This window comes from Manis javanica, chromosome 3 (assembly GCF_040802235.1).
Source record: "Manis javanica isolate MJ-LG chromosome 3, MJ_LKY, whole genome shotgun sequence".
In the NCBI taxonomy this organism is placed as follows: domain Eukaryota; kingdom Metazoa; phylum Chordata; class Mammalia; order Pholidota; family Manidae; genus Manis; species Manis javanica.
The window spans coordinates 198,881,287-198,908,036 of NC_133158.1; the positions used below are offsets into that span (position 1 = coordinate 198,881,287).

The 26,750-nt window shown below is 38.0% G+C and overlaps 1 protein-coding gene across 2 annotated transcripts in view; it reads left to right on the forward strand.

The window, feature by feature from the left end:
• Window positions 1–26,750, forward strand: part of NR3C2 (nuclear receptor subfamily 3 group C member 2) — a 334,172-nt gene that overhangs the window by 223,867 nt on the left and 83,555 nt on the right. For both annotated transcript variants that reach the window (XM_073232590.1, XM_073232589.1), the window contains exon 4: window positions 8,302–8,418. In XM_073232590.1, coding sequence (XP_073088691.1) covers window positions 8,302–8,418 — 117 coding nt within the window. The remainder of the gene's footprint in view (window positions 1–8,301; window positions 8,419–26,750) is intronic.

Sequence of the window (26,750 nt, forward strand, 5' to 3'; positions counted from 1 at the left end):
CTACCTTAACAACATAATTCACCACTCTCGCTTCCTTGCTCACTCTCAGAAAAAGTTAAGGCTTGAAGATGAGATTAGAGTGAAATGCTATTTGTCTTGTCTCAAGTGGACCCTCTTCATCTAGAGGCCATCCTAACACAGTGGTGATATTCTTCCACAGGAAATTCTTTACTCACTTATATTTAATTAAGGGCTGACTATGTTTGTTCTCTGGATCAAACTATTTATTTATTTATTTATTTTGAGCCTGAACCAAACATATAAATGATGGAGGATAACAACACATCACTATTTTTTCTTGAGTCCTTATCTTTGGCCACACTTTGTGCTTCTTGTGATTTATTTACATACACACACACACAAACCTGCACACACACATGAATTTGAATCCATTGAGCAACCTACAAAGTAGGCATTACTATGTTAGTTTTATAGATCATTAAACTGAGGCTCAGAACCTTTAGGCAACCTGGCCAAGAATTTCAGTTTGCTGCTGAGTTAAGAGTGGAATCCAGGTGTATGTGGTTACAGAGCTGTCACTTTCCACTGTATCTTCTCCCTGTCACCTTCCATGTTTCCACGGTTTCCTTTTGTTCCTTCTGTTATTGTTCCCTTGTTTTGCCTTTCCTGTCTTCTGTGAGTTGAGTGTTTTTTAGTATGCCATTTACTATCTTTACTGTCTCTTGAGCTGCACTTCTCAGTGTTATTATTCTAGGGGTTGTTTCAGGGCAGTATTTCTCAAATACTAATGTGCATTGGAATCACCTGATGGGTTAGAGAAAACACCAATTTCTAGGTCCCACCCCAAAATTTCTGAGTTAGTAGGTCAGAAGTATAGCCTGTGAATTTAAATTTCCAGTAAGTTTTTAGATGATGCTGATGCTGTTTGTCTAGGGACCATACTCTGAGAACCATTGCTCTAAGGATGACAGGATGTACCCTTGACTTACCATAGTCTACCCTGAATTAATTTCAAGTATTCCATTTCAAGTACCGTTTCTTGAAACTTATAGCAGTAGAATTTCATTTATATCCCCTTCTATATGTGCTATATTCTCAGATATTTTACTCATACAGATCTTATAAATTCTACAATATATTTTTATTATTCTTGCTTTAAACAGTCAGTTGACATTTTTTTTAATTTTTTTAAATTTTTGTATCATTAATATACAATCACATAAGCAACACTGTGGTTACTAGATTATCCCCATTATCAAGTCCCCACCACATACCCCATTACAGCCACTGTCCATCACCGTAATAAGATGCTGTGGAGTCACTACTTTGTCTTCTCTGCCCTACATTATGTGTGCTAATCGTAATGCCCCCTTTCTTCCCCCCCATGCCCCCGCCCTTATCCCTCTTTTCCCACCCATCCTCCCCAGCCCCTTTCCCTTTGGTAACTGTTAGTCCATTCTTGGGTTCTGTGAGTCTGCTGCTGTTTTGTTCCTTCAGTTTTTGCTTTGTTCTTATGCTCCACAGATGAGTGAAATCATTTGATACTTGTCTATCTCCACCTAGCTTATTTCACTGAGCATAATACCCTCCAGATCCATCCATGTTGTTGCAAGTGGTCGAATTTGTTTTCCTCTTATGGCTGAATAATATTCCATTGTGTATATGTACCACATCTTCTTTATCCATTCATCTACTGATGGGCACTTAGGTTACTTCCATTTCTTGACTATTGCGAATAGTGCTGTGATAAACATAGGGGTGCATATGTCTTTTTCAAACTGGGCTCCTGCATTCTTAGGGTAAATTCCTAGGAGTGGAATTCCTGGGTCAAATGGTATTTCTATTTTTAGTATTTTGCGGAACGTCCATACTGTTTTCCACAATGGTTGAACCAATTTACATTCCCACCAGCAGTGTAGGAGGGTTCCCCTTTCTCCACATCCTCGCCAACATTTGTTGTTTGTCTTTTGGATGGTGGTGATCCTTACTGGTGTGAGGTGATATTGTATTGTGGTTTTAATTTGCATTTCCCTGATGCTTAGTGATGTAGAGCATCTTTTCATGTGCCTGTTGGCCATCTGAATTTCTTCTTTGGAGAAGTGTCTGTTCAGATCCTCTGCCCATTTTTTAATTAGATTATTTGCTTTTTGTTTGTTGAAGTGTGTGAGCTCTTTGTATATTTTGGATGTCAACCCCTTATCAGATATGTCTTTTATGAATATATTCTCCCATACTGTAGGATGCCTTTTTGTTCTGCTGTACAGATGGTGTCCTTTGCTGTACAGAAGCTTTTTAGTTTGATATAATCCCACTTGTTCATTTTTGCTTTTGTTTCCCTTGCCCTGGGAGACACGTTCATGAAGAAGTTGTTCATGTTTATATTCAGTAGAGTTTTGCCTATGTTTTTTTCTAAGAGTTTTATGGTTTCATGACTTACATTCAGATCTTCAATCCATTTCGAGTTTACTTTTGTGTATGGGTTAGACAATGATCCAGTTTCATTCTCTTACGCGTAGCTGTCCAGTTTTGCCAACACCAACTGTTGAAGAGGCTGTCATTTCCCCATTGTATATCCACGGCTCCTTTATCATGTATTAATTGGCCATATATACTTGGGTTAATATCTGTACTCTCTGTTCTGTTCTACTGGTCTATGGGTCTGTTCTTGTGCCAGTACCAAATTGTTTTGTTATTGTGGCTTTGTAGTAGAGCTTGAAGTTGGGAAGCGAGATCCCCCCTGCTTTATTCTTCCTTCTCAGGATTGCTTTGGCTATCTGGGGTCTTTTGTGGTTCCATATGAATTTTAGAACTATTTGTTCCAGTTTGTTTAAGAATGCTGTTGGTCAATCAGTTGATTTTTAAAGAATTTAAGAAAAGAAAATTTCTTTTATATTTTTACCATCTACATATAATTTCTAGCCTTTCCATTCTTTTCTATACATATCCAAATTTCTATCTGGTATCATATCTCTTCAACATAAAGAACTTCTTTTTCATTTCTTATAATGTTGATTCTCTTAGCATTAGCAGCAATTCTCTTAGCTTTAGTTTATCCAAAAATGTCTGTATTTCACCTTCATTTTGAGAAATTTTTTCATTGGTTATTCTGAGATAGTGTCTTATGGCTTCAATTTTTTTGATAAAAAAATCAGTTATTACTTTTATCCTGTTTGCCTTCATGTAATTTTTTTCTTTTGCTCTGGCTGCTTTTAATTATTTTTATATTTGTTTTTCAGCAATTTTATTATGTTGTGTCTTAGTGATTTTCTTTGTATTTAACTTTTGGGGCATTTGCTAAGCTTTCTAGATTTGTGGGCTGTTGTTTTAGTCAATTTGGAAGTTTTCATATATCTTTATGGCTTATTCTCTCCTTTCCTTTTCAGCATTCCAACTATACTCATATTAAATTACTTAATGCTGTCCTGTGGGCCATCAGTGCATGTTCCTTCATTTTTTAAATATTTGTCTCTTTGTGCCTCAGTTTAGATGAATTCTGTTTATATAAACTTCAGTGATCCATTCTTGTTTATTGGACAAAATATTATCCAATATTGTATTATTTATAACCAATAAATACTTTATTTTAGATACTTTAATTTTCAATTCTTGGATATCCATTTGTTTTTGCTTATTTACTTGTTTTTGTAGTGTCCAAATCTGTCCTTATATTTATTAACCCTTTTTATTATCATTTTTATTAATTTTTATTTATTTTGCATATAAATAATATAAATATATATTTATAGTATACTACTATATTTTCTTGTATAGTCTAGCATATCCATTTTAAAATCCTTACCTGCCAATTGTAACTTCTGGGCCAATTATGAGTTTATTCCCTCTCACTTTTTTTATTATTCCCTCCAGTTCACACTTTTCTGTTTTTAAGTATTTCTAATAATTATTATTGTATTCTAGACATTCTGTACACTCCATATTCTCTGAGGATTACTGAGTTTTTCTTATTAGTCAGTTAAATTACTGACAGACCACCTTGAACTTTTAGAATCTTTGTTTTATGCTTTTATAGGCTGGGTCTATTTTGATTGTGCCTTTAACCCTATGGTAAATGCTTCAGTCCTGGGGTACAGTATTTCCTCCTAAAGCAGGGACCTTCTAGAATTTAGCTGGAAAGCCTGAGGTGTTTAGTGAGTCCTTTCAATTTAATGGGATTTGAACTCTGTTTTTCCATGATGGGTAAGAGCTAAAACATCGGCTCAGCAATTTCAGGCTTAAAAATTGTATTATTCCTGGACTCTTTGGAGTCTCATGCTCAGTTCAGGGACCAGTCAAAAATTTGAGGGGAGTTCATATATAGATTTTATCTCTCTCTACCCCCCAGGACACCTTCCTTTCCCAAATATCATCCTTCAATTTCTAGCTGTTATAGCAAAGTCTGTTCTGTGTCTTCTCAACCCACAAGACTGCCAATTTTGCTTGGTTTCTGTCTACTCTGAACCAAATGGAATACAAGGCCTTAGGGAAAAAGCCATTCAAACATGAATCTTGTCCAGGGTGATTCTCTTTTTTCAAGAGTCAGTTTCCCTTTGGTCTCTGCCTGCCTTTGGTTATTCCCCAGTGCCTTGAACTCTTTTTTCTCCCTTTTTGTGGCTACTTTATAATTGTTATCTGTAGGAGGTTTATCTGATTCAAGCTGCTCTGCCACGACTGTGACCGGAATCCTCCCCATAATGGACATGTAACTTGAATGAGAAATAAATCTTTGTTTTCTTTACCACTAAGATTTTTTTAAACCACAGGATTATTCTTGTGGCTGTATAGTCTTGACAAATATATAGCTACCAACTTGCAAAGAGGCCATCTCTGAGAACTTTCAAGTGGACTGTTAATAGTCTCCATTCACATTAATGTTTCTAAAGCACAGCTCTGGACTTGACATTCTGTAAGGAAGAATCTTCACTGAGGCCCCATCACCTGCTGAATAAAATCTGAGTTCCTTAGGTCACCACCCAATGCCTTTCCTGTCTGATGCCCAGAATTCTGGTTGTCTGCCTGTGTCAGCATTACAGTAGAAAACTGTTTGCCAGAAAAAGCCCGGGATGTGACTTTTCCTGGATTAGCCACCTTAATACTAGAAGAACGCAGTGTTTAAATAGGACATGATCAAAAGTGTTTTAGGTCTTCTAGTGCACTCTCTTGTTTTCATTGTGGTTCCTGTTGGTACTTTGTTTTCTAATATAAATTCAGGGCTGGGTACACATATCACAAATTTGTGTAGGTGCAATTCACATACTGTTCACACAACTAAAAATACAAATGACAGAGAATTGTCTGCAAACAATTACAGCATCCCTGCAGTAGTCCTGTGTAACATTCTCATCCTATTTTTGAAGATGAATTGGTGCAGCGACCACGCTGGTTGGTAGAAACCATGTACGCTATTTTGGATGTTGCACCTGGAAGAAAATTATCCTGCAGCTATTATAGTAACATGGATTTTTAAGACATGTTCATTAAAACAAAAAAATCCTTATAGAACAATCACAGCTTTTTGGAAGTCCGTTTTTGAACACCCAAAGCAGAAAACCTTCTCATGTATGCGTACAACAGTGGTCCTTTCACATGCATTCTTGTATGCCTGCAGTCTAAGAGACTTAGGCATGTTTTAGCATAGATTCACAGAAACAGAAAGAACCTTCAACTACCCCAACCCCTTTTTGCAAATGTTTTGTGTCCTCACAAACATAACAGGTTCCCAATAAATGCTTGTTGAATAAAAATAATTTAAATTATATTTCATTTTCTCTTGGGACTTTAAAGTTTATTAAGTTCAATGTGAGTGGCTGATGAAATCTGTGGTTTTGAGTTCAATTTCACACCCTGCAAAAGGCACATGATGCTGGTTGCCAGTGGAAATACTTGGTGATAAAGCAGAGTGTACCTCGTTCAGAGAAAGTTCCTTTGCTTATTGTTTCCAGAAAGCACTCCACATCCTGTTGGATCGCCAGTATATCATATTGCAAATTGGTGTTTAGAAAAGCTTCTGGTCTTGAAGGCACAGTGATACTGTCAGACTTACTGAATTCTTCCTTTAGCTCCACCTTTTTGAGGATTCCCTTTACCAGTTCTCACATGAGCTTCTTCTTACGAACAATAGCAGTAACAGTAACAGCCTTACCTGTGTTGTAGGGTTGTTGCAAGGCTTAAATGAGATAGTGCTGTAATAGAGCCTTGAAATTTTATTTTAAAAGGATAACATCTTACCTAATATATTGGGCAGCATCATGAAATATCAATCAGTTATAGTCTTGGCTATGGGTATTGATTGCCTTTGTGTAATTTTCTACACGTGCCTGTATTTACTAAGAACTTTCCATTTTTAAGTCATTAGATGAATATAATGGGGGGGTTTCCTTTCTTCGTTTTGACAGATTTCCCTAATCTGCTACTGTCATTTTATTGTTATTATATTACTAAGATTTACCATGAAGTCACTGAGAATGTGCTCTAGATTAAATTATTTTAGCTACATTGAACAATGCACATTATTTTTATTGAGTATTTAGTGTAATTTACTTGGTAATTCTCAACTAAGAGAGCTTGCTGGTGCTAGGCTGAAGGGAGTGCTCAGAGCCTGTTTACTACTTTATAGTATTCAGGGAGATGCTCTCTCTCCTTTGTCTGCTTGTTTTCAGTGACCCGTGTCTCTGCCTTTGGACCCCTTCTCTTTCCCGTCCGCTCACTCTTCATGTCCTCTCATCCAGTCTCGTGGCTTAAAATAATGACCCCAAGCTGATTACATCTCCAGGCCAGACCTCTTCTTAACTCCAGACCGTGTGTCTAACAGCCAGCTCCACACTGCCACTTAAGTCCGTCCGAGGTGTCTTAAACTGACATGTCCAACACTGAGCTGGCCTTGCTCGTAAACCACCTGCTCCTACTGTCTTCCCCATTTAAACTCATGGCAGTTCCATTTTTCTAGTCAGCACCAGAGAACGTTTTTCTCTGGTCTATCAGTAAATCCTAGCAGCTCTACCTTCTAGATGCCTCTAGAATCTGGCCACTTCTTGTGGCTGTCACTGCTACCCCGCTGACCTGACCCACCATCATCCCTTCCCTAGAGTGCAGTGACAGCCTCCTACCCCTGGTCTCCCTGCTTCTGTCTCTGGTCCACTGCTGTCAGTTCTCAACACAGCAGCCACACTGATCCTGTCAAAGGTAAATCACATCACGTCATTTCCTGCTCAATGTGCTCTAGGCTGGCAGCCTCCCTTCTCATGCAGAAAACAGTCCAAGTCTTGAATATGACCAAAAGGCCTGCATGAGCTCACATTAGCTCTTTTTCCTCATTTCTTCTTATTTTCTGCTCATTCTTTCTGCCCTTTCACACTTGGCTGTTTCTTAAACAGGTAGGTAGGTGTCCTCCCCCCTCCCCGTCCCCACTTCATTTGTTTTTCCCTGTGCCTCAAATGGTCTCTCCACATGTCCACATAGTTAGCACCTCTCTTTCAGACCTTTATTTAAAATTTATCTTCCAGTGAGGCCTTCCCTGTGCACCCTTACCAGTGTCAGCCTCCTCCCACCCCTCTCCCATGTTATGTGACCCTTCCCTCCTGCCCCAGCTCTTATTACTGTCCAGCATTTGCACAGTTTTACCTGATTACCTTGTCCATTTTCTTGTTCCCCTGCAGCTGAATGCAGGTTAATGAGAACAGGGATGTTGATTGGCTTATTTGCTGCTGTATCCCCAGTGTTTCCTATATCCCCAATAGGGCCTGATACCTAGTGGATATTCAGTCAGTTTTTTAAATAAATAAATGAATAATAGAGCTGGGCTACAATTTCATGTTTTACCAGTAGATGCCACTCTCTGAGCGCATTCCCACATCTGAGTTTTTTAAGTTCCAGTTTGGTCTACAGAGTGAAATAAACATTTCCAATTGTATAATTTTGAAGTCTTGCCTCAAAATCACATGTGTAAATGCTGGACAGGCATTGATGCTTAAATAGCTGAAGCAGGGCCTCTGTTTAGATTGCCGCAGTTATGATGTCTGAATGAAATTTGCACCATCACCTTAAAGCACTCATCCAACTATCAAAAACTCCAACAGTGGGGGAGTATAACTCTACTTTTATGAGAACCCACTGGAAATAGACATAGCGTTAATCTTATCATCTATAATCTAAAGTCTTAGCTGTGTTAAGCTGACTATTCTTGTGCCTATATTTTCTAGAAATCAAGTTTCCCTTCTACATTTTTAAAGAAGAGATTTCAAGGCACAGAAGAGAAAGTTTCTATGTTCTGACTATACATATTAGTATTTTACGTTAGTATAATAGTCTTTATTTGAACAATTGTTTTTTTATTATTCTATCCAGGGCAACACAACTATTTATGTGCTGGAAGAAATGATTGCATCATTGATAAGATTCGACGGAAGAATTGTCCTGCCTGCAGACTTCAGAAATGTCTTCAAGCTGGAATGAATTTAGGAGGTAAATTTTTTGTGTTTTTAGCTTAGTAAAAATTGTTAATGCATAATTGAACATGCCTAGACCCTATATACCCCCCAAAAATTAAGGTGAAGCTAACATAGAGCAAAGATTTCTAAAAATCTACTACGTTCCATACTCATGCTAAAACATTTTAGGAGAAAAATATTTCTTAGCAGATTTAAAAAGAAGTATGTTATGTGGCTTTGGTCTTGAAAAGCTTTCAGTGCTGAGTTTGGTAAGGTTTCAAGATCTGAGCTTATAACCCAAACAAAAATGAATGGCTTTTTATGTAAAACCATAGTTAACAGCTTTTATTACCATGTCTGCTTAGAAATAAGACCTACATGTGATAACATTAACCAGATAGGAATGCATTCCTAACTTTAGGAGTAAATGGAATAAAGGAAGACCTGTATGAAAAAAACGTTCAAAATGTTACAGGAGCTCACTGAAAGGGCAAGGAGAGGCAGAGGGTGGGAAAAAGGCTTAAACCAAACGCAGAAGTTCACAACATCCATGGATGGGAAGATTCAACATCTTAAAGGTAGCAGTTTTCCCTAAGTTAATTTATAAATATAACACAATCCTAACCAAATTACCAGTTGATGATTCTAAGTTCCTAAAGAAGAGCCAACAAAATTCTGGAAAAGATAAATAATAAGGGCATGTAACTCTATCTAATAGTAAAACATGATGCAGCTTCAGTAATTAAAATAGTCTGCAAATTTGTTTATTGACTGTCAGAGGAACAGAAAGTCAAGAAATAGATCAAAACAGTATGAGAATTTTGTATGTAATAAAGTTGGCATTTCAGATCTGTGGAAAAGATAGATTATTCAACAGAAATTATTGTGACAACTGGGAAGCCATCTGGAAAACAAGGAAGTTGAATCCAAACTCTTACTATCCACCAGAATAAATCTTGGTCTTTCAAAGATTTAAACTTTAAAATATAACCACAGAAGTACTAGAAGAAAACATGAAATTTTTTTAAACTCTCCAAGTGGAGAAGCCCTTTCTATGTATGAAGTAAACCCAGAAGCTATGAAAGAAAAGAATTTAGGAAATCAATAAAACTTACATGTCAAATATTTCTACAAAGGTGAATAATAAATAAGAAACTGAGGAAAAATACTTACAACTTAGACACAAAGGGTTTATTTCTCACATATGTAAAGAGCTCCTGTAATTCCATGAGAAAAAGAAATCAATTCATTAGAAAAAACAGAATGAACAGAACAAGAATATGAGCAGAACATTCATAGATAAAAGAAATACAATTGGTTCTTGAAACATGAAAAGATTTTCAATCTAATAATATAGGAAATGCAGATTTAAAATAAGGTGTAATATCTTTACAAATGGCCATAATAAAACATTTTTATGGGATATTGTTGAATGATATATAAATAAAGTAAAACTCAGTGGTGATTTCATGTAAATTAGGCAGAAGTATAAATTGGTCCAACCCCTATAGAGAGCAATTTAGCTATTTCAATAAAATATTAAGAGACACATACACTTTGATTCAGCAATTCCAATATTAGGTGTTTATCCTAAGTATATTCTTGCAATGTAAGAAATATATGCATAAGATATTCAATGTAGCATTGTTAACTATTAACTATTTTCAGAAATATATATAATATGTGTTCAGGAGTGATTAAATAAATTACAGAATACTCTTGAAATATTAGTAAGAATGAAGGAAGCTCTACATGGATTAATCTCCAAAATATTGTTAGTGACAAAAAATATCAGGTTGCAAAATAGTATTTTTTGCAGACTCCAAGTCATATGTCTTAAAAAAGAATATAAATCACACAGAGCATTACTGGAATGATTTACAAGAAACTAGTGGTGGTTGTCTCAGAAGAAAGGACTGGGTATCTGGAAGACAAGGATTAGAAGAATTATCACTGTATATTCTCAAGTGCCTTTGAATTTTGTATTTAATGCAGGTAGTATATATGCATATTACCTATTTAAAGAAACTAACTTGAATAGAAATAAAATCAGACTTCATCCTTCTCTGCTTTAATGATTGAACCAGCTGGATGGCTAGTCAGGACTAGGGAGTAAGCATCTTTGCATACAGAGCAAAGCGACTGCTAGGAAACACAGGAGGATGAGCTATGGCCCCTGGGACTGCTTATGTGAGAGTGTATCCTGAATGCTTTAAACCAGCTCAACCAGAGAGGCCCGCGCTGCAGAAGAGAATGGGCTCTGGAGCTGGACGGCCTGGTGTGAACCTTTGTTCTGCCACTTCCCAACCTCATAATCTCAGGCAAGTTACCACCTTTCCCTGCCCATTTACTTCTCTTCAACTTGGAGTGATGAGCATACTTCTTCCGAGTCTGTGGGGAGGATTAAATGAGTCCATGTGCAGTGAAAAGAAAGTGGTGCCCTGACATGGTGTGGTGGGTGGTGGCCGTGCTTACTGTAGTTTCCGTAATACATTCACATGTGATCTGAAAGATATGATCGCCCCCTGTTTTTGTGATGGCAAACCTCAGGTACTCAGAGAAGTTAAGAGACTTGCCCAAAGGTGCCTCAGCCAGTTGAAATAATAATGCTAGATCTTGGTTCTCTGGACTCCTGGTCTGGTGTTTCTGGTATATCACCCTGTTAGAACATCCAAATCAGTGCAGAGATGGCACAAAAGGTCACCTTCTGAAGCGTATGAGTGAGGATCAGGAGAGGTTAGTAAGTTAGGATCTAGATGGCACAAGGGTCTCACCATTGCTTCTAAATGTACTCTAAAGCAATTTTGTAAAATCCATTATCTGAATTTAAACACATACACAGTACAGAGGTACGATTTTTTTTTTGAGAGGGCATCTCTCATATTTATTGATCAAATGGTTGTTAACAACAATAAAATTCTGTATAGGGGGGTCAATGCTCAATGCACAATCATTAATTCATCTCAAGCCTAATTCTCATCAGTCTCCAATCTTCTGAAGCATAATGAACAAATTCTTAGATGGTGAACAAATTCTTACATAGTGAATAAGCTCTTACATGGTGAACAGTACAAGGGCAGTCATCACAGAAACTTTCGGTTTTGATCACACATTATGAACTATAAACAATCAGGTCAAATATGAATATTTGTTTGATTTTTATACTTGATTTATATATGGATCCCACATTTCTCCCTTTATTATTATTTTTATTTTTATTTTTAATAAAATGCTGAAGTGGTAGGTAGATGCAAGATAAAGGTAGAAAACATAGTTTAGTGTTGTAAGAGAGCAATTGTAGATGATCAGGTGTGTGCCTGTAGACTATGTGTTAATCCAAGCTAGACAAGGGCAATAAAACATCCACAGATGCAGAAGCTTTCTCTCAAAACAGGGGGGGTGAGGTTCTAAGCCTCACCTCTGTTAATCCCCAATTTCTCACCTGATGGCCCCCCTGCGACTGTGCCTGTCTTAGGTTGTTCCTTCCTTGAGGAATCTTACCCGTCTCTGGCTAACCAGTCATCTTCCGGGGCCATACAGGGAGATGTAAAGTTGGTAAGTGAGAGAGAAGCCATATTGTTTGAAAAGGTTAGCTTTTTACTTCTTTGCAGATTTATGCCCTGTGGCTTCTATGCCCAGCATTTCTCTTGAGGTGTCTTTACCACTTGGAGGAATTATGATACTCGGTAAATTCGATATGAGGCACGAATTCTATTTAAGGGTTGTAGTTAGGAAGGAAGAAGAAAAGCTATAGAAGTAGCATATGGAAGAAAACATGGGAGGATTGATTATTTCTTTGACATATCTTCTTGTAGAGTAACTTAAGCATGTATAGGATTTAAACTACTAACTAAATTGCGCTCACATATTAACATAATAGGAATACGGTTACATAAACAAAGCAAATCTACAATTACCAGCCATCACCAGTGAAGCCAAGATAACCAGTTAGGCACCCTAGGCATTTGTGAAAATTTGTCTATGATATGATGGATATTGTCCAACTGTACTTGAACAGTCTGAGAGAAATCAGACAAATTAAAGCAACCCATTTCTGGGATCTGTTCACATCCCATATGTTCTTTTAACCGTAGATAGTCTGTAGTCATAAGATTTTGGAGCGCTACAACTTGCACTTCTCCTAATTCTTGGTTGAGTTCCAACAGTATAGATCCAGTCAAATTTGTTGTTTTACTGTATGCACAGGCAAGCTTAGATATCTCGTTCTTCATTCCAATGGCAAGTTCAGGAACCGGTGGGATGAATGCAGCTACAACTGCAGCATCGCCTGGATCTTTATTGAGGTTTTTTGATGATCATCTTCTGGTATGAGTCTTCCAGAGAGTGCTGATGTTGGAAGTTCTTCTTCATATCGTATCTTAGTTCATTTTCTGGGTAGCCAAATTAGGCTTTGATCTTCTGTATAAAAACAAACAGACCCTTTGCCCACACTTTGATATGCCCTTTATACCATTGTGTAGAACTCATTGGAGGTCACCACACAGGAACTGCTTTTTTTTTTTTTAATTAAGAGAAAGGAATATTATCAGAAAAGTGTACCTCCATATCCGATCATCTGACACCCTTTAAGTGATCAAAATTAAGGATATTTAAACCATGCATTAATCTTTGATTTACCATTAGTTTTATCCTATCAAGGAGTAATCCCCCTTTTCTTTCTTTCTTTTTTTTTTTTTTAATCTTTAGTCTACACTTACATGAAGAATACTATGTTTACTAGGCTCTCCCCTATACCAGTTGCCCCCTATAAACCACATTACAGTCACTGTCCATCATCATAGCAAAATGTTGTAGAATCACTACTTGTCCTCTCTGTGTTGTACAGCCCTCCCCTTTCTCCCTCCCCCCCATGCATGCTAATCTTAATAACCCCTTTCTTCTCCCCCCCCTTATCCTTCCCTGCCCACTCATCCTCCCCAGTCCCTTTCCCTTTGGTACCTGTTAGTCCATTTTTGGGTTCTGTAATTCCACTGCTGTTTTGTTCCTTCAGTTTTTCCTTTGTTCTTATACTCCTCAGATGAGTGAAATCATTTGGTATTTCTCTTTCTCCACTTGGCTAATTTCACTGAGCATAGTACTCTCCAGCTCCATCCATGTTGCTGCAAATTGTAGGATTTTCCCTCTTCTTATGGCTGAGTAGTATTCCATTGTGTATATGTACCACATCTTCTTTATCCATTCATCTACTGATGGACATTTAGGTTGCTTCCAATTCTTGGCTATTGTAAATAGTGCTGCAATAAACATAGGGGTGCATCTGTCTTTCTCAAACTTGATTGCTGCATTCTTAGGGTAAATTCCTAGGAGTGGAATTCCTGGGTTAAATGGTAGGTCTGTTTTGAGCATTTTGATGAACCTCCATACTGCTTTCCACAATGGTTGAACTAATTTACATTCCCACCAGCAGTGTAGGAGGGTTCCCCTTTCTCCACAGCCTCGCCAACATTTGTTGTTTGTCTTTTGGATGGCAGCCATCCTTACTGGTGTGAGGTGATACCAGAGGTACGTTTTAAAGTATCTATATATAAACTGTAATACACCTTCACAAATATTTAATATATTTACATATACTATGTTTTACTATAAATACTATAAAATTACACTCTATAAAATGTAATTACTATTGGTTACCATAAAATAATAACAAAATAGCCATTCTTATATTCCTACCTCATAGGGTTGTGTTAAGGATTAACTGAGTCCATTCATAACCCTTAGTACAGAGTTTCTCAGCCTCTGCGCTGCTGAGGTTTGGGGACTCATAGTTCTTTGTGGTGGGGACTGTCTTGTGAATTACAGGATGTTCATCAGCATCCTTGGTCTCTGCCTACTAAATGCCAGTAGCAATCTCCTCTCTCCCAATTGTGACAACCAAAAATAATTCTAAAATTTTCTAAATGTTAACCTGGGTAGGATTGAGACCCACTGTTTAGCTGTAATAGTATATCATTGTAAGCACTATCTAATTGTGAGGTATTTTCTGCTAGAATATACATTCTGTCAGGGGTGGAATTTTTGTCTGTTCATTGTTTTATCCCCAATGACTAGAATGGTGCCTGGCACAAAGTAGGTATTCAATAGCTGTTTCTTTGAATGAATGAATGGATGGATGGATGGATGGATAGATGGGTGAATGAATGAGTGAATGAATGAGTGAATGAATGAGTGAATGAATGAATGAGTGATTAACTGGCAGTTGTGAGGGCTTCTCTGTTCTCAGCATTCTGCTAAGCTTTCATATGGGTCACCCATTTGAAACTTAACACTATGCAATACATACTGTTAATCTCCCCTCTTTAGAAGTGAGGTCATAGAGGCACAGAGAGGTTAAAGAGCTGGCCGAAGGCCACAGAGTTAGGGAATGGCAGAGGCAGGACTCAAATCTCTGTTCCTGGCACCCAAGTCCATGCCCAGCCATGCAACATAGGTCTGCTGTTTGTAGACATTTTAAAAATACCCAGATTATCTGTTAATGGCAGCTGTGACACCCAGGTTTTTGACTCATAGCTAATGATCTACAGGTGGGCTTTGGCACAATGTGATACAAAATTCATGTAGTTTGTTTCTGGTTTCAGTATATGTGGAATAAGTTTTGTGGGTTTTAGTAAAACATTTTACTACTGAGAAAGCTTTGCATCTTGAGGTCACTGAAATGAGTCAAAAATAGGCAAAATAGAAATGAAATATATGTGAAAGTACTATTTTCTTCAAATCCAAGTTATAATTTAACTCTTCTGGTTCATAGATGAAATAATTAACTTTTACTAATTATCCAGTCGCAGTGACATGTGTTTTAATTTTCTTTTTCTTTTATAATTTATTTGAAACCTCACTTTCACTTTCAATTTGGGCAAAACAAAATTCAAACAACTTTATTATATTAAAAAAGATAACATGAAGTTTAACCTTTTCATGTGGAGCAATTTATAAAATTAAAACTGTGAGTTAAATTAAACCCTTTTTATACTTGTTCTAATCTCACCCCTGTCTACCTAGCAAAGGTGGGCTGTCCAGTCTCTTTTTAGCCACTCTTCGTCCCCTGCTACCTCTTCTGGGGGTTGAGGCAGATTGGCAACCAGGTATAACACTTGGACAATGTTTTCTGTTGGTGAAAGATCATGACTCTTGGAAGCAAAATTAGCAATCTCCTTCTAAAGACTTGAGAAATACAAAATACTTTTTATTTTTTCTTATCCTATCAGCTGGTTAATATGTAATCCTAACTCTGTCCCCAAACCAGCCTCTCCCTTAGAAAATGGAAGGAAGAAAAGTGAGTAGATTTGTATTTCTCAGAAAACTGAAGCTATAAAATGTCCCTCTCCCCTTTTCTCTAGACCCACTCCCCCATCTATAACCATGAGCACTATTCCTTTTCTTTAATATCCTGCTGAGCTTTAGGCTGCATGCAAAGGAAAATATAGCAGAAGATGTGAGAATGTCAACAGAGAAATTGAAAGGAAAATAACAGCTTCTCTGGACCCAAGCTGGGCCTGCCATTCTCGCTATAGACCCTATTAGTAGATCTAAAAAAAATCATTGTTCTATATGCATGAAAATTTACTGTTTTGCATAACCTTATCCAAAGGAATTAATCACTTCACTCTTACATGCCAATGTTCTGAAAAGGATGATCTGTATGTGTCTTTTAGAGCTGCTCCCAAAATACATAAAGCACAGCATAAAACTAAGTGGCTCTCAGACCAAGAATGAATCCTATGGGACTGCACTCTGGCCAGAGGCTGTAAAGGAGATCTTAGAGATTTTTCTGTTCCAATCCTCCCATTTTATAGAAGAGGAACTTAGGATCTAAGATCATATCTGTAAGTCTGGGGAGAGGAAATCCTGGGGCAAAATACTTCTAAAAACCAAAATCATCAAAGCGAGAAATAAAGTTTAAAACCCGTTTATTGCTTACAAAACTGCAGTCCAACCCATCTCTCTCTCCTGCTCCAGCAGCAGCAAACCACCCCTCCCCTTCACCTCTCAGGTACAGGTGAGCCCTCCTTTGCCCAGGTAGTTACCCACTGATATGGAGATGAACTTTTCTCCACCCATGAGGAATGATGCAAATGCACTAAAGCCATACTTCTTTCCACCTCTGAATACCTATTGATCTGCAGATGTACTAAAGCCAGGCAAGATATTCTGGAAATGTTACAGTTTTACCCACAGGCCACCCCTCCAGAAATCTTGCCTTATAATTTATTTGTTCCCCCTCTTCCGACCAATCTAGTAACATACAATAGCAACAGCAATAAAATCTTGGTAATCCTCAAGCCAGAGGATTCAGCCTATGCAGATTAAGTAAATGTACTTTACAGCACAATCTCTCAGCAAGCACAAAATATGTTTCTACACTTTTTCACTCATTCCTAACAACCATGCTAGATTGCTTACAAAAGTTTTACTAAAAATTAAACAAAGTCAAGCCTCTCTTTAAGCATTTTTTTCTTGATTACAGTGACACAATCATGATAATTTCTCAAACAGAGGATTCACCTAGGTTCAAAGTCCCATTCAGATTAAGTCCAAAGCTTATCCATAAGAGCCATCACGCGGCAGCTGCAGCCATGGGGTGCATTCAGAACACAAGGACTATAGAAACAAATAACCATGATTTGGGGAGGCCACCTTGCTGTTATTCCAGGAACACACAGGAGGCCAGCTTCCAGGCCTTTTCCCCAAGATGCCAGAAGAGCCAGCCACCACCAGGCCATGTATCAAAATGTCTAGGGCCACATCCATTTTATTCCTAATTGCTGCATCCATCCTTGCAATGCATGTCCAATAAAGTGGGTGCCAATCACTAGTGACTGGCCATAGGCTGCAAAGAGATGCTCTAGGCCCCTCTTGGTGGTTTGCTGATCTGCACCAAGTGCAGGGCACTCCTTCCAGGCTCGGCAGACTTCTTCAAAGGTCAACGGCAACCCCACTGATGGGCTACAGCCCACATGTCATTTGCCCCACGTGCAACAAATGCTGGTGTAGCCATTGGGCCACATCAGAAGCAGACTTTCCTTCTGGCCAGAGCACCTGGGCCAATGTGTCTGCTTCATCATTCCCTGGGGATGTCAAAGGCAAATGGCCAGTCACTTGATATACAGTAGGTGTCTGTGCCACACCACTCTGTGACCTTTGGGTCCAGTATCTCACCCACCCTGCAATGGGATAGGTGGTTATTTCCTTGGTCAGAGCTGTTCTGGCGATGGGCTCCAAAGCCAGCAAGGCGTGGTACACAACAGCCAGTTGCTTCTCTATCAAGGTGACCCAGACCTCTGCTCCTTTCCATAGTTGTGGCCAGGCTCTGGCTGACAGCAGGAGCAGCAGCAGTGGCAGAAGCAGTAGCCTTAGGCTTGGGCCCCAGGCTGGGGTCAGCATGGCCAGCAGCAGTGGTGGTGCTTCCACGACCATACAAGTGTAGACACACATCCCTTGGCACGAGCTCCACTTCTCCCCATCATTTCTAGGGACAGCCCTCCCAAAGGTCGCACCCATTATGACAGATTTTGGGTTCAGAGGAATCCTGCCAACTATGCCAGATGTCTGGGGAGAGGAAATCCCAGGGCAAAATACCTCTAAAAACCAAAATCAGTCAAAGGGAGAAATAAAGTTTAAAACCCATTTATTGCTTACAAACTGCAGTCCAGCCCATCTCTCTCTCCTGCTCCAGCAGCAGCAAACCGCCCCTCCCCTTCACCTCTCAGGTACAGGTGAGCCCTCCTTTGCCCAGGTAATTACCCATTGATGTGGAGATGAACTTCTCTCTACCCCTGAGGAATGATGCAAATGCACTACAGCCATACTTCTTTCCACCTCTGAATGCCTATTGATATGCAGATGTACTAAAGCCAGGCAAGATATTCTGGAAATGTTACAGTTTTACCCACAATATCATTAGAGGCTTGAAAAGTGCAAGGTAAGGATTGTAATTCAGTTATCTTGCCTCCTTTCCAAACTATCCCCTTGGTTCATTTTTCTTTAGATATGCTAAGTCCACTTTCACATTCCTTTAATGATGACTCTAAAATATTAAACTCTTGCTTCCTGTGGCTCTAGAAATAGATTTCACAAACCACAGGATATTCTTAATTTGAGTTCCAATGTACTTCCAGCACATATCTGCAGCTTCCCTTAATCCCAATCACTTTCACTCAGTTCAGCAGTAGCCTTTTTAAAGGGTGGCTGTACTGGATCCACGTGTTCCTCTTGTTATGAAGCTTGTCATGTACAAAGAGAAAAGGATCTCAAACACAGGAAACAATAGCAACAGACACATCATAGTTGTTTTTCTGGAGCCAGAGAGAAGGCAACTAGGTGAAAAAGGAAAGGGAAACAATGCTAATGCTGGATTCCTCAAAGAAATAGATAAATGTGTATATTACTTATAACAATGGAACCAAAGAGGAAACATTTAAATTAAAAATTCATTCACATAATGCAATATTAATCAGCCAATAAAATTATGGCTATGAAAATTCATAACATATAGTACTTTCTAAAAAAGGAACAAAAAGTTATGCAAATGGTTAAGGTTACTTATTCTGTAATTACAACTCTATATGAAAAGAGTTGCATGAGTCATAAGACCAGAAGGAAATGTTAAACCAATAACCAAAACGGTTGTCTTATTGAAGTAAGATTGTGCATAAAGTTTCCTTCTCTATTCTCTAGTTTAATATGAACATTTTTTATAATAAAATTTAAAGAAAACAGAGTTCCCAATCTTGAACTTAGAAGAGGAGAAATATAAAACTAGTAGTGCTACTGAGCAAAAGAAACATAAAGAGTTAGTCACACAGATAGCCAAAGGAATTTTACCTGAACAGGAAGGAGGAGAAAAGGAAGGGGGAGAAAAAAAAGACTTAAAGACAGAAGTTAAGTCTCCTGCTGTGAAATGCTTTAAAAGCTGAAATGGGAGAAGTGAGTGAAAAACAAAAGACCAAGAGACCAAAGAGAGAGGCGATCGTGAATGGCACACCAAGCCCAGAGAGAGAGCTTTTTACTTGAAGAAAGTTGGCTTCACCTGCCAGCAACTTGCTGCAACTAGTTGGCGTGGTCACCTGCAAAACCCACGTGCAATGTAGGTCTGGTGAGAAAAATTACAGAATCAACACCAGTGAAGAGTAGGCTTAATATCTGAAACCCAATAAGAAAAACAATTTTTATATCTTTAAGGGTCTCTGGAGGCCAGATTTGCAGGAGGCTGTAGAAGTTTAGAAAACCCAAGTATACTGAGTTTTATGAAGAAATACCATTCTTTTTATTTTTTTTCCATTCCTCTTGCTTGTACACAATAAGAATTTCAATGGGACTTTTAAACAGTAAAGTAGAGGGGAAATAATGCAATTTTATGAATCAGTGAAAGAATGTTTTCTGAATCTTCACATACATGTTAAGCCATATTGATTATCATAGTACTAAAACTTGAATTAAACGACTGGTATTTTTACTCCACAGAGTTTCATAGAAGAAAGTTCAGGATTAAGTCCCAAAGCAGGCAGAATTTCAATACTTACTATATTTCCTTGATTCCAAGGCATTTTTTTCTTTCAACTTTAAATCATTATAATTATTATTTGCAGTCAGTAGCTACATGTACTTTTTATTAGTTTCATTCAAAACTCTAAATTGGGGCTTGGGGGAAAAGATGGCAGAGTAGAAAGGCAAGTAGGAAACCTCCCTCATACACCCAAGGAAGCAACTGCCGCAAATGCAAATAACCCTGAATATGACCTGAAGACTGAAAATCAGACCATCTCCACCTGAGGAAGAAGAGAAAACCACACAGAGAAAAGTGGCAGAGCCGCAATGATGGACCCAAGCCCTCGTCCCAGCCCATTGTGGTCAGGAGCTCTGCACACCTGGCCCTGGAGATCTGCCTCTGGGAACATGAGGCCACATTATATTGGGCTTTGGTAATTAATGGGGCTGGACACCAGGGAGAGTTGGAACACTTGGAGGCTGAGACTCCTGTCATATGTGTTGTTGAGGACAGCCATGCTCCATAGGTCCCACTGAAACCCAATACAGAGGCAGCAGTTAGAAAGATTTACCAGAAGCAGGAAGGATGCCAGAGGGGAGGTAGTTGAACTCAGTTTTCTCCGGAGGAGAAGGATCAGGTGGACAGTGCTTTCCCAGCCGTCCCTCAGCCCAACTGGTTGGGTCTTTGCAGGAACCAGTACCAAACACTCTGTCCCCCTTGCTGGCAGCTCAACCCCAAGGTGCTTCCCTGTGCACCCACCCAACAACTCAGCCGCATGGCCCAGAAGCAGTCAGACTTTACTGCTTGGCAGGAAAAAGGAGTCTTTCTCAGCTTTCAAGCTCCTCTCTCAGCCCAGCTGGGGAGGCATCTGCAGGAGCCAGCTCCAAACACACCTTGCTCTTTATGGGTGGCCCAAACCCCCACACCATTCCCCTGAGCACCTGTCCCACCCACCCCACCAGCCCAGCAGTGCCACCAGTGCTGCCAGGAAGGCAGAAGGCAGCCCTGCCCACAAGGATCCTAGCAAAAGTGCTGCTACACAGCTCACAAAGGGCCTGTGCCAACAGAGATCAGCCACTGACAGCAGACAGGCAGAAAGATAGCCCTGCTTGCAGCCCACCAACAGCAACTGTGGCTCCACCATAAAGGACAGCCAGGCACTGTTGAGCAAAGTCTCTTGAGCTTCTGACCATCACAGGACCCCCACTTCATAAAACCATTACTTTCTAAAACAGGAGGCCTAGTAAATCTAATGCATAGGAAGAAAATGAGACAAATGAGGAGGCAGAAGTATATGTTCCAAACAAAAGAACAAGACAATTAGCCACCAAGAAGATGGCTAAATGAAATAGAGATTGCAGTGTTCCTGATAAAGGTTTCAAAGTAATGGTCATAAATATGCTCACAGACCTGTGGAAAAGTATTGACAGCTCAGGGAGGATTTCAACAAATATGCAGAAGATTTGCAAGAGCCACTCAGAGCTGAAAAATACAGTAACCAAAATGAAAACACAGAGGGAATGAATAATGGATTGCTGCTCGTAAAGAAGACAGTTGATGAGATGGAAATTAGACAACAGGAAACAAAAATGCTGAGGACCACAGAGAAAAGAAACTCTCTAGAACTGAGAGGATGCTAAGAGAGTTGTGTGACAACTCCGAAAAAAACCAATGTTCACATAATAGAGGTACCAGAAGGAGAAGAGAGAGACAAAAGAGTAGAAAATCTCCTTGAAGAAATAATTGCTGAAAACTTCCCCAATCTGGGGAGAAGAGGAAGAACACCAAGAAGACAACACCAAGACATATCATAATCAAAATGGCAAAGATTGAAGATATAGTATTGAAAACAACAAGAGAAAGGCAGACCGTCACCTATAATGGAAACCCCATAAAGCTATCAGCAGATTTATCAGCAGAAACATTACAGGCCAGAAGGGAGTGACATGAAATATTTAATGATTTGAAACAGAAGAACCTTCAACCAAGAATATCCTACCCAGCAAGGTTATCATTCATAATTGAAGGAGAGATTAAAGTATTCCAGATAAACAGAAGTTAAAAGAATTCACCACAACTAAACTGGCCTTACAGGATATGTTAAAGATACTTCTATTATGTGGAAATGCTCTAAATGTTTTTCACCACTGAAACCCAAAGTAAAGGTAGTAGACCAATTACTTGCTAAGTAAGTATGAAGTCAAAATAAAAGTAGTAAAATCAATTATACACAAAATCAGTCAAGGGATACACAAAAAAATGCAGATTATGACATTTAATACATAAAGTATGGAGGAGGAAGAAAAATAAAAAAGAACTACTCTTAGATTGTGTTTGAAATAGAGCAGCCATGAACTTAATGTAGATTGTTATATATTTAGGAAATTATCTGTGAACCTTATGGTAACCACAAGCCTAAAGCCTTTAACAGATACACAAAAACTTTTTTAAAAATTCCAATCGCAACACTAAAGAAAATCATCAAATAATGAGAGTATAAGACAGGAAGAAAGGAACAGAGAGAAACTATGAAAAGAAGTAAAAAAACAATTAATAAAATGGCAAAAAGTACACACCTATCAATAATTACTTTAATGTAAATGGAATTTACAACAATGCACCAGTCAAAAGACATAGGGTGGCAGAACAGATTAAGAAACAAAACCCATCTATATGCTGCCTACAGAAGAGACATTTCATATACAGACTGAAAGTGAAGGGAATAGAAAAAGATACCTCATACAGATAATAGGGAGAAAAAGAAGGAACAGCAGTACTCATATCAAACAAAAAGCAACAAGAGACAGAGAAGGACATTATGTAATGATAAAGGGATTGGTCCAACAAGAGACTATAACCATATAAATACCTATGCACCCAACATAGAAGCACCTAAATATGTGAAACAAATACTAACAGACTACAACTCAATCATATGAGGAGACTTTAACACACCACTTACATCAATGGTCAACCAGATAGAAAATAAATATGGAAACAGATACTGAACAGCACATTAGATCAGATGGACTTAACAGATATATGCAGAACATCCTACCCCAAAGCAACAGGATACATATTTCTTTCAAGTGCACATGGAATGTTTTCCAGAATAGATCACATGTTAAGACTAAGAAACAGCCTCAATAAATTCAAAAAGATTTAAATTGTATCCAGCATCTTTTCAGATTACAATGGGATGAAACAAGTAATAAGTTACATGAAGAAAAAAAAAACCCACAAGCATATAGAAGCCAAAGAACATGCTTCTAAATAATGGATCAATGCAGAAATCAAGCAGTACATGGAAACAAATGAAAACAAAAGTAGAAGAGTTCAAAAGATGGGACACCACGAAAGCTATTTTACAAGAGTAGTACATAGCAATAGGGGCCTACCTCAAGAAACAAAAAAAATCACCCCCCTCAAAAATTTGCATTCACAGCTAAAGAGACTAGAAAAAGAACAATTGAAACCCAAAGTTAGTAGAGGAGGGACATAATAAAGATCAGAGCAGAAATAAATAAAATAGAGGAGAATAAAACAATAAAAAACATAAATGAAACCAAGAGCTGGTTCTTTCAGAAGATAAACAAAATAGACAAACCTCTTGGCATACTTGTCGTAAAAAAGAGAGAGGATACAAACAAAGTCAGAAATGTAAAAGGAATACTCAGAGCTGATAGCAGAGAAATGCAAAAAATTATTAGAGGATTCTATGAAAAATTATATGCCAATTACAACCTAGAAGAAATGGACAAATTCCTTGAAAAGTACAACATTGCAAGACTGACCTGAGAGGAAACAGAAAATCTGAACAGACCAATGACCAGTAACAAAATTGAATTGGTAAAAAAAACTCCCAACAGACAAAAGTCCAGGAGCAGACAGCTTCACAGCTGGATTCTACCAAACATTTAAGGAAGAGCTAATACCCATCCTTCTCCAAATATTCCAAAAATTAGAAGAGGAGGGAATACTTCCACATTCATTCTATGAGGCCAGCTTCACTCTAATAACAAAGCCAGATAAAAATGCTACAAAAAAAGAAAATTACAGACCAATATCCATGATGAATATAGATGCAAAAATCCTCAGCAAAATATTGGCAAATTGAATTCAAAAATACATCAAAAGTATCATCCATCATGACCAAGTGGGATTTATTCCAGAGATTCAAGGATGCTACTATATTTATAAATCAATCAATGTGATACACCACATTAACAAAAGAAAGGATAAAAACCATATGTCTCAATAGATGCTGAAAAAGCTCTTGACAAAACGCATCATCCTTTCATGATAAAACTCTCAACAAAATGGGTATTCACAGAATGTACCTGAACATAATAAAGGCCATGTGCAACAAACCTACAGTCAACATCACATTTGACGGCAAAAAGCTAAAAGCCTTTCCTCTAAAAATCAAGAACAATACAAAGATGTCCACTCTCACCATTTTTATTCAACATAGTACTGAAAGTCCAAGCCACAGCAGTCAGACAATATAAAGACATAAAAGGCATCCAAATTAGTAAGGAATAAGTAAAACTGTCACTATTTGCAAATGCCATGATACTGTATATAAAAAACCCTACAGACTCCACCAAAAACTATTAGAAGCAGTAAGTAACTGGATTCAGCATAGTTGCAGGATACAAATTAATACACAGAAAGCTGTTGTGTTCCTATATACTAATAAAAAACTAGCAGAAAGAGAAATCAGGAAAACAGTTCCATATACAACTCCATCAAATAGAATAAAATATCTAGGAATAAACCTAACCAAGGAGGTAAAAGACCTGTACTCTGAAAACTATAAGACACTGATGAGAGAAATTTAAAAAGACACAAATAAATGGAAATATATCCCATGCTCATAGCTAGGAAGAATTAATACTGTCAAAATAGCCATCCTGACTAAAGCAATTTACAGATTAAATGTAATCCCTATCAAAATAACATCATTTTTCAAAGAACTAGAGCAAATAATCCTAAAACTCATATGAAGCCACAAAAGACCCTGAGTAGCCAAAGCAATCCTGAGAAAAGAATAACAAAGCTGTGGGTATTATGCTCCCTGACTTCAAACTATACTACAAAGCTACCATAATCAAGTCAGAATGGTACCAGCACAAGAACAGACCCATAGATCAATGGACTGGAATAGAGAGCCCAGAAATAAACCCATGCATATATGATCAATTAATATATGATAAAGGAGTCATGAATATGTAATGAAGAAAAGACAGTCTTGTCAATAAATGGTGTTGGGAAAACTGGACAGCTACATGTAAGAGAATGAAACTGGATTACTGTCTAACTCCATACACAAAAGTAAGCTTGAAATGGATTAAAGACCTAAATGTAAAGTATGATACCACAGAACTCTTAGGAGAAAACAGGCAGAAATCTCTTGAACATAAGCATGAGCAGTTCTTTCTAGATGAGGGAAGGGAAACAAAATAAAAAATGAACAAGTGAAACTCCATCAAACCAAAAATCTTCTATACAGCAAGGATAACATAAACAGATAAAAAATACAACCTACAATAAGGAAGAATATATTTATAAATGATTCATCCAATAAGGTGTTAACATCCAAAATATATAATGAGCTCATATGACTCAACACCAAAAAATCAAATAACCCATAAAAATGGGTGGAGGGCCTGAAGAGACATTTTTCCAAAAAAGAAATGCAGATGGCAAACAGGCTCATACAAAGATGTCCCACATCGTTGTTCATAAGGGAAATGCAAATAAAAACCACAATGAGATATCACTTCACACCAGTCAGAATCGCCAGTATCCAAAAGACAAGAAATAACAAGTGTTGAGGAGGAGGTGAAGAAAAGAGAACCCCCTGTACTGCTGGTGGGAATGTCAATTGGTGCACCCACTGTGAAAAGCAGTATGAAGGTTCCTCAAAAAACTAAAAATAGAAATACCATACTATCCAGTAATTCCATTTCTAGGATTTTTCTCAAAGAAAACAAAATCCCTGATGTGAAAAGATATATGCACCCCTATGTTTATTGCTGCATTATTTACAAGAAGCAAGATAAGGAATCAACCTAAGTGTCCATCAATAGATGAATGGGTAAAGAAGAGTTGGTATATATACACAATGGAATATTATTCAGCCATAAAAAATAAAGAAATCCTGTCCTTTACAATAACATGGGTGGACCTTAACCAGGCTGGTGTGGTAGGTTATTGGTCCCTATGGTAAATGTAAAGAACTGTGACAAGAAACATCCTGACCCAATTTTTCAGAAAAGAGCGTAAGTATAGATTGAAATCAGAGTGTAATAGATCCAGTACAGACTCATAACAATTAAAATCATCTGTTCACTATGGAGCATCCCTTATTCATGGTGTTGGAAAAAATTGCTATTATCTTTTTGTTCACATAAGTAAAAACGTGTTTACTTTAGTAAGCAGATTGACAAAGCAAAATAGTTGCTTTTCATGCTTCTTGGAACAGACTAGTAAGGCTTTATTTTGGCATTCAAGACTTACTTATATGGCTACTTTGAAAACACACAAACCCAAACAAAACACAAAAAGGATAAAAGAAGTAAATCTTAATCTATTTTTTAAAAATTACCAATTAATGTGTACAGTGGACAATTTCTTCTAAAACATCTCTCTATATCCAAATTGCTCTCCGTCCCTAAATGTTAGAGTCTAGGATTGAGGATGGGCTCTGGGGTCATGGAAGGGGATGGAATGAGGATTATGGAGATATTATTAGGGAAGAAACAGCAAACAACTTAAATCCAAGTGTCACAGGTTCACACATTTGGTCATCTTACAATGGGGCAGTCCATCATTCCAGCGGAAGTCTCTGCCTATTC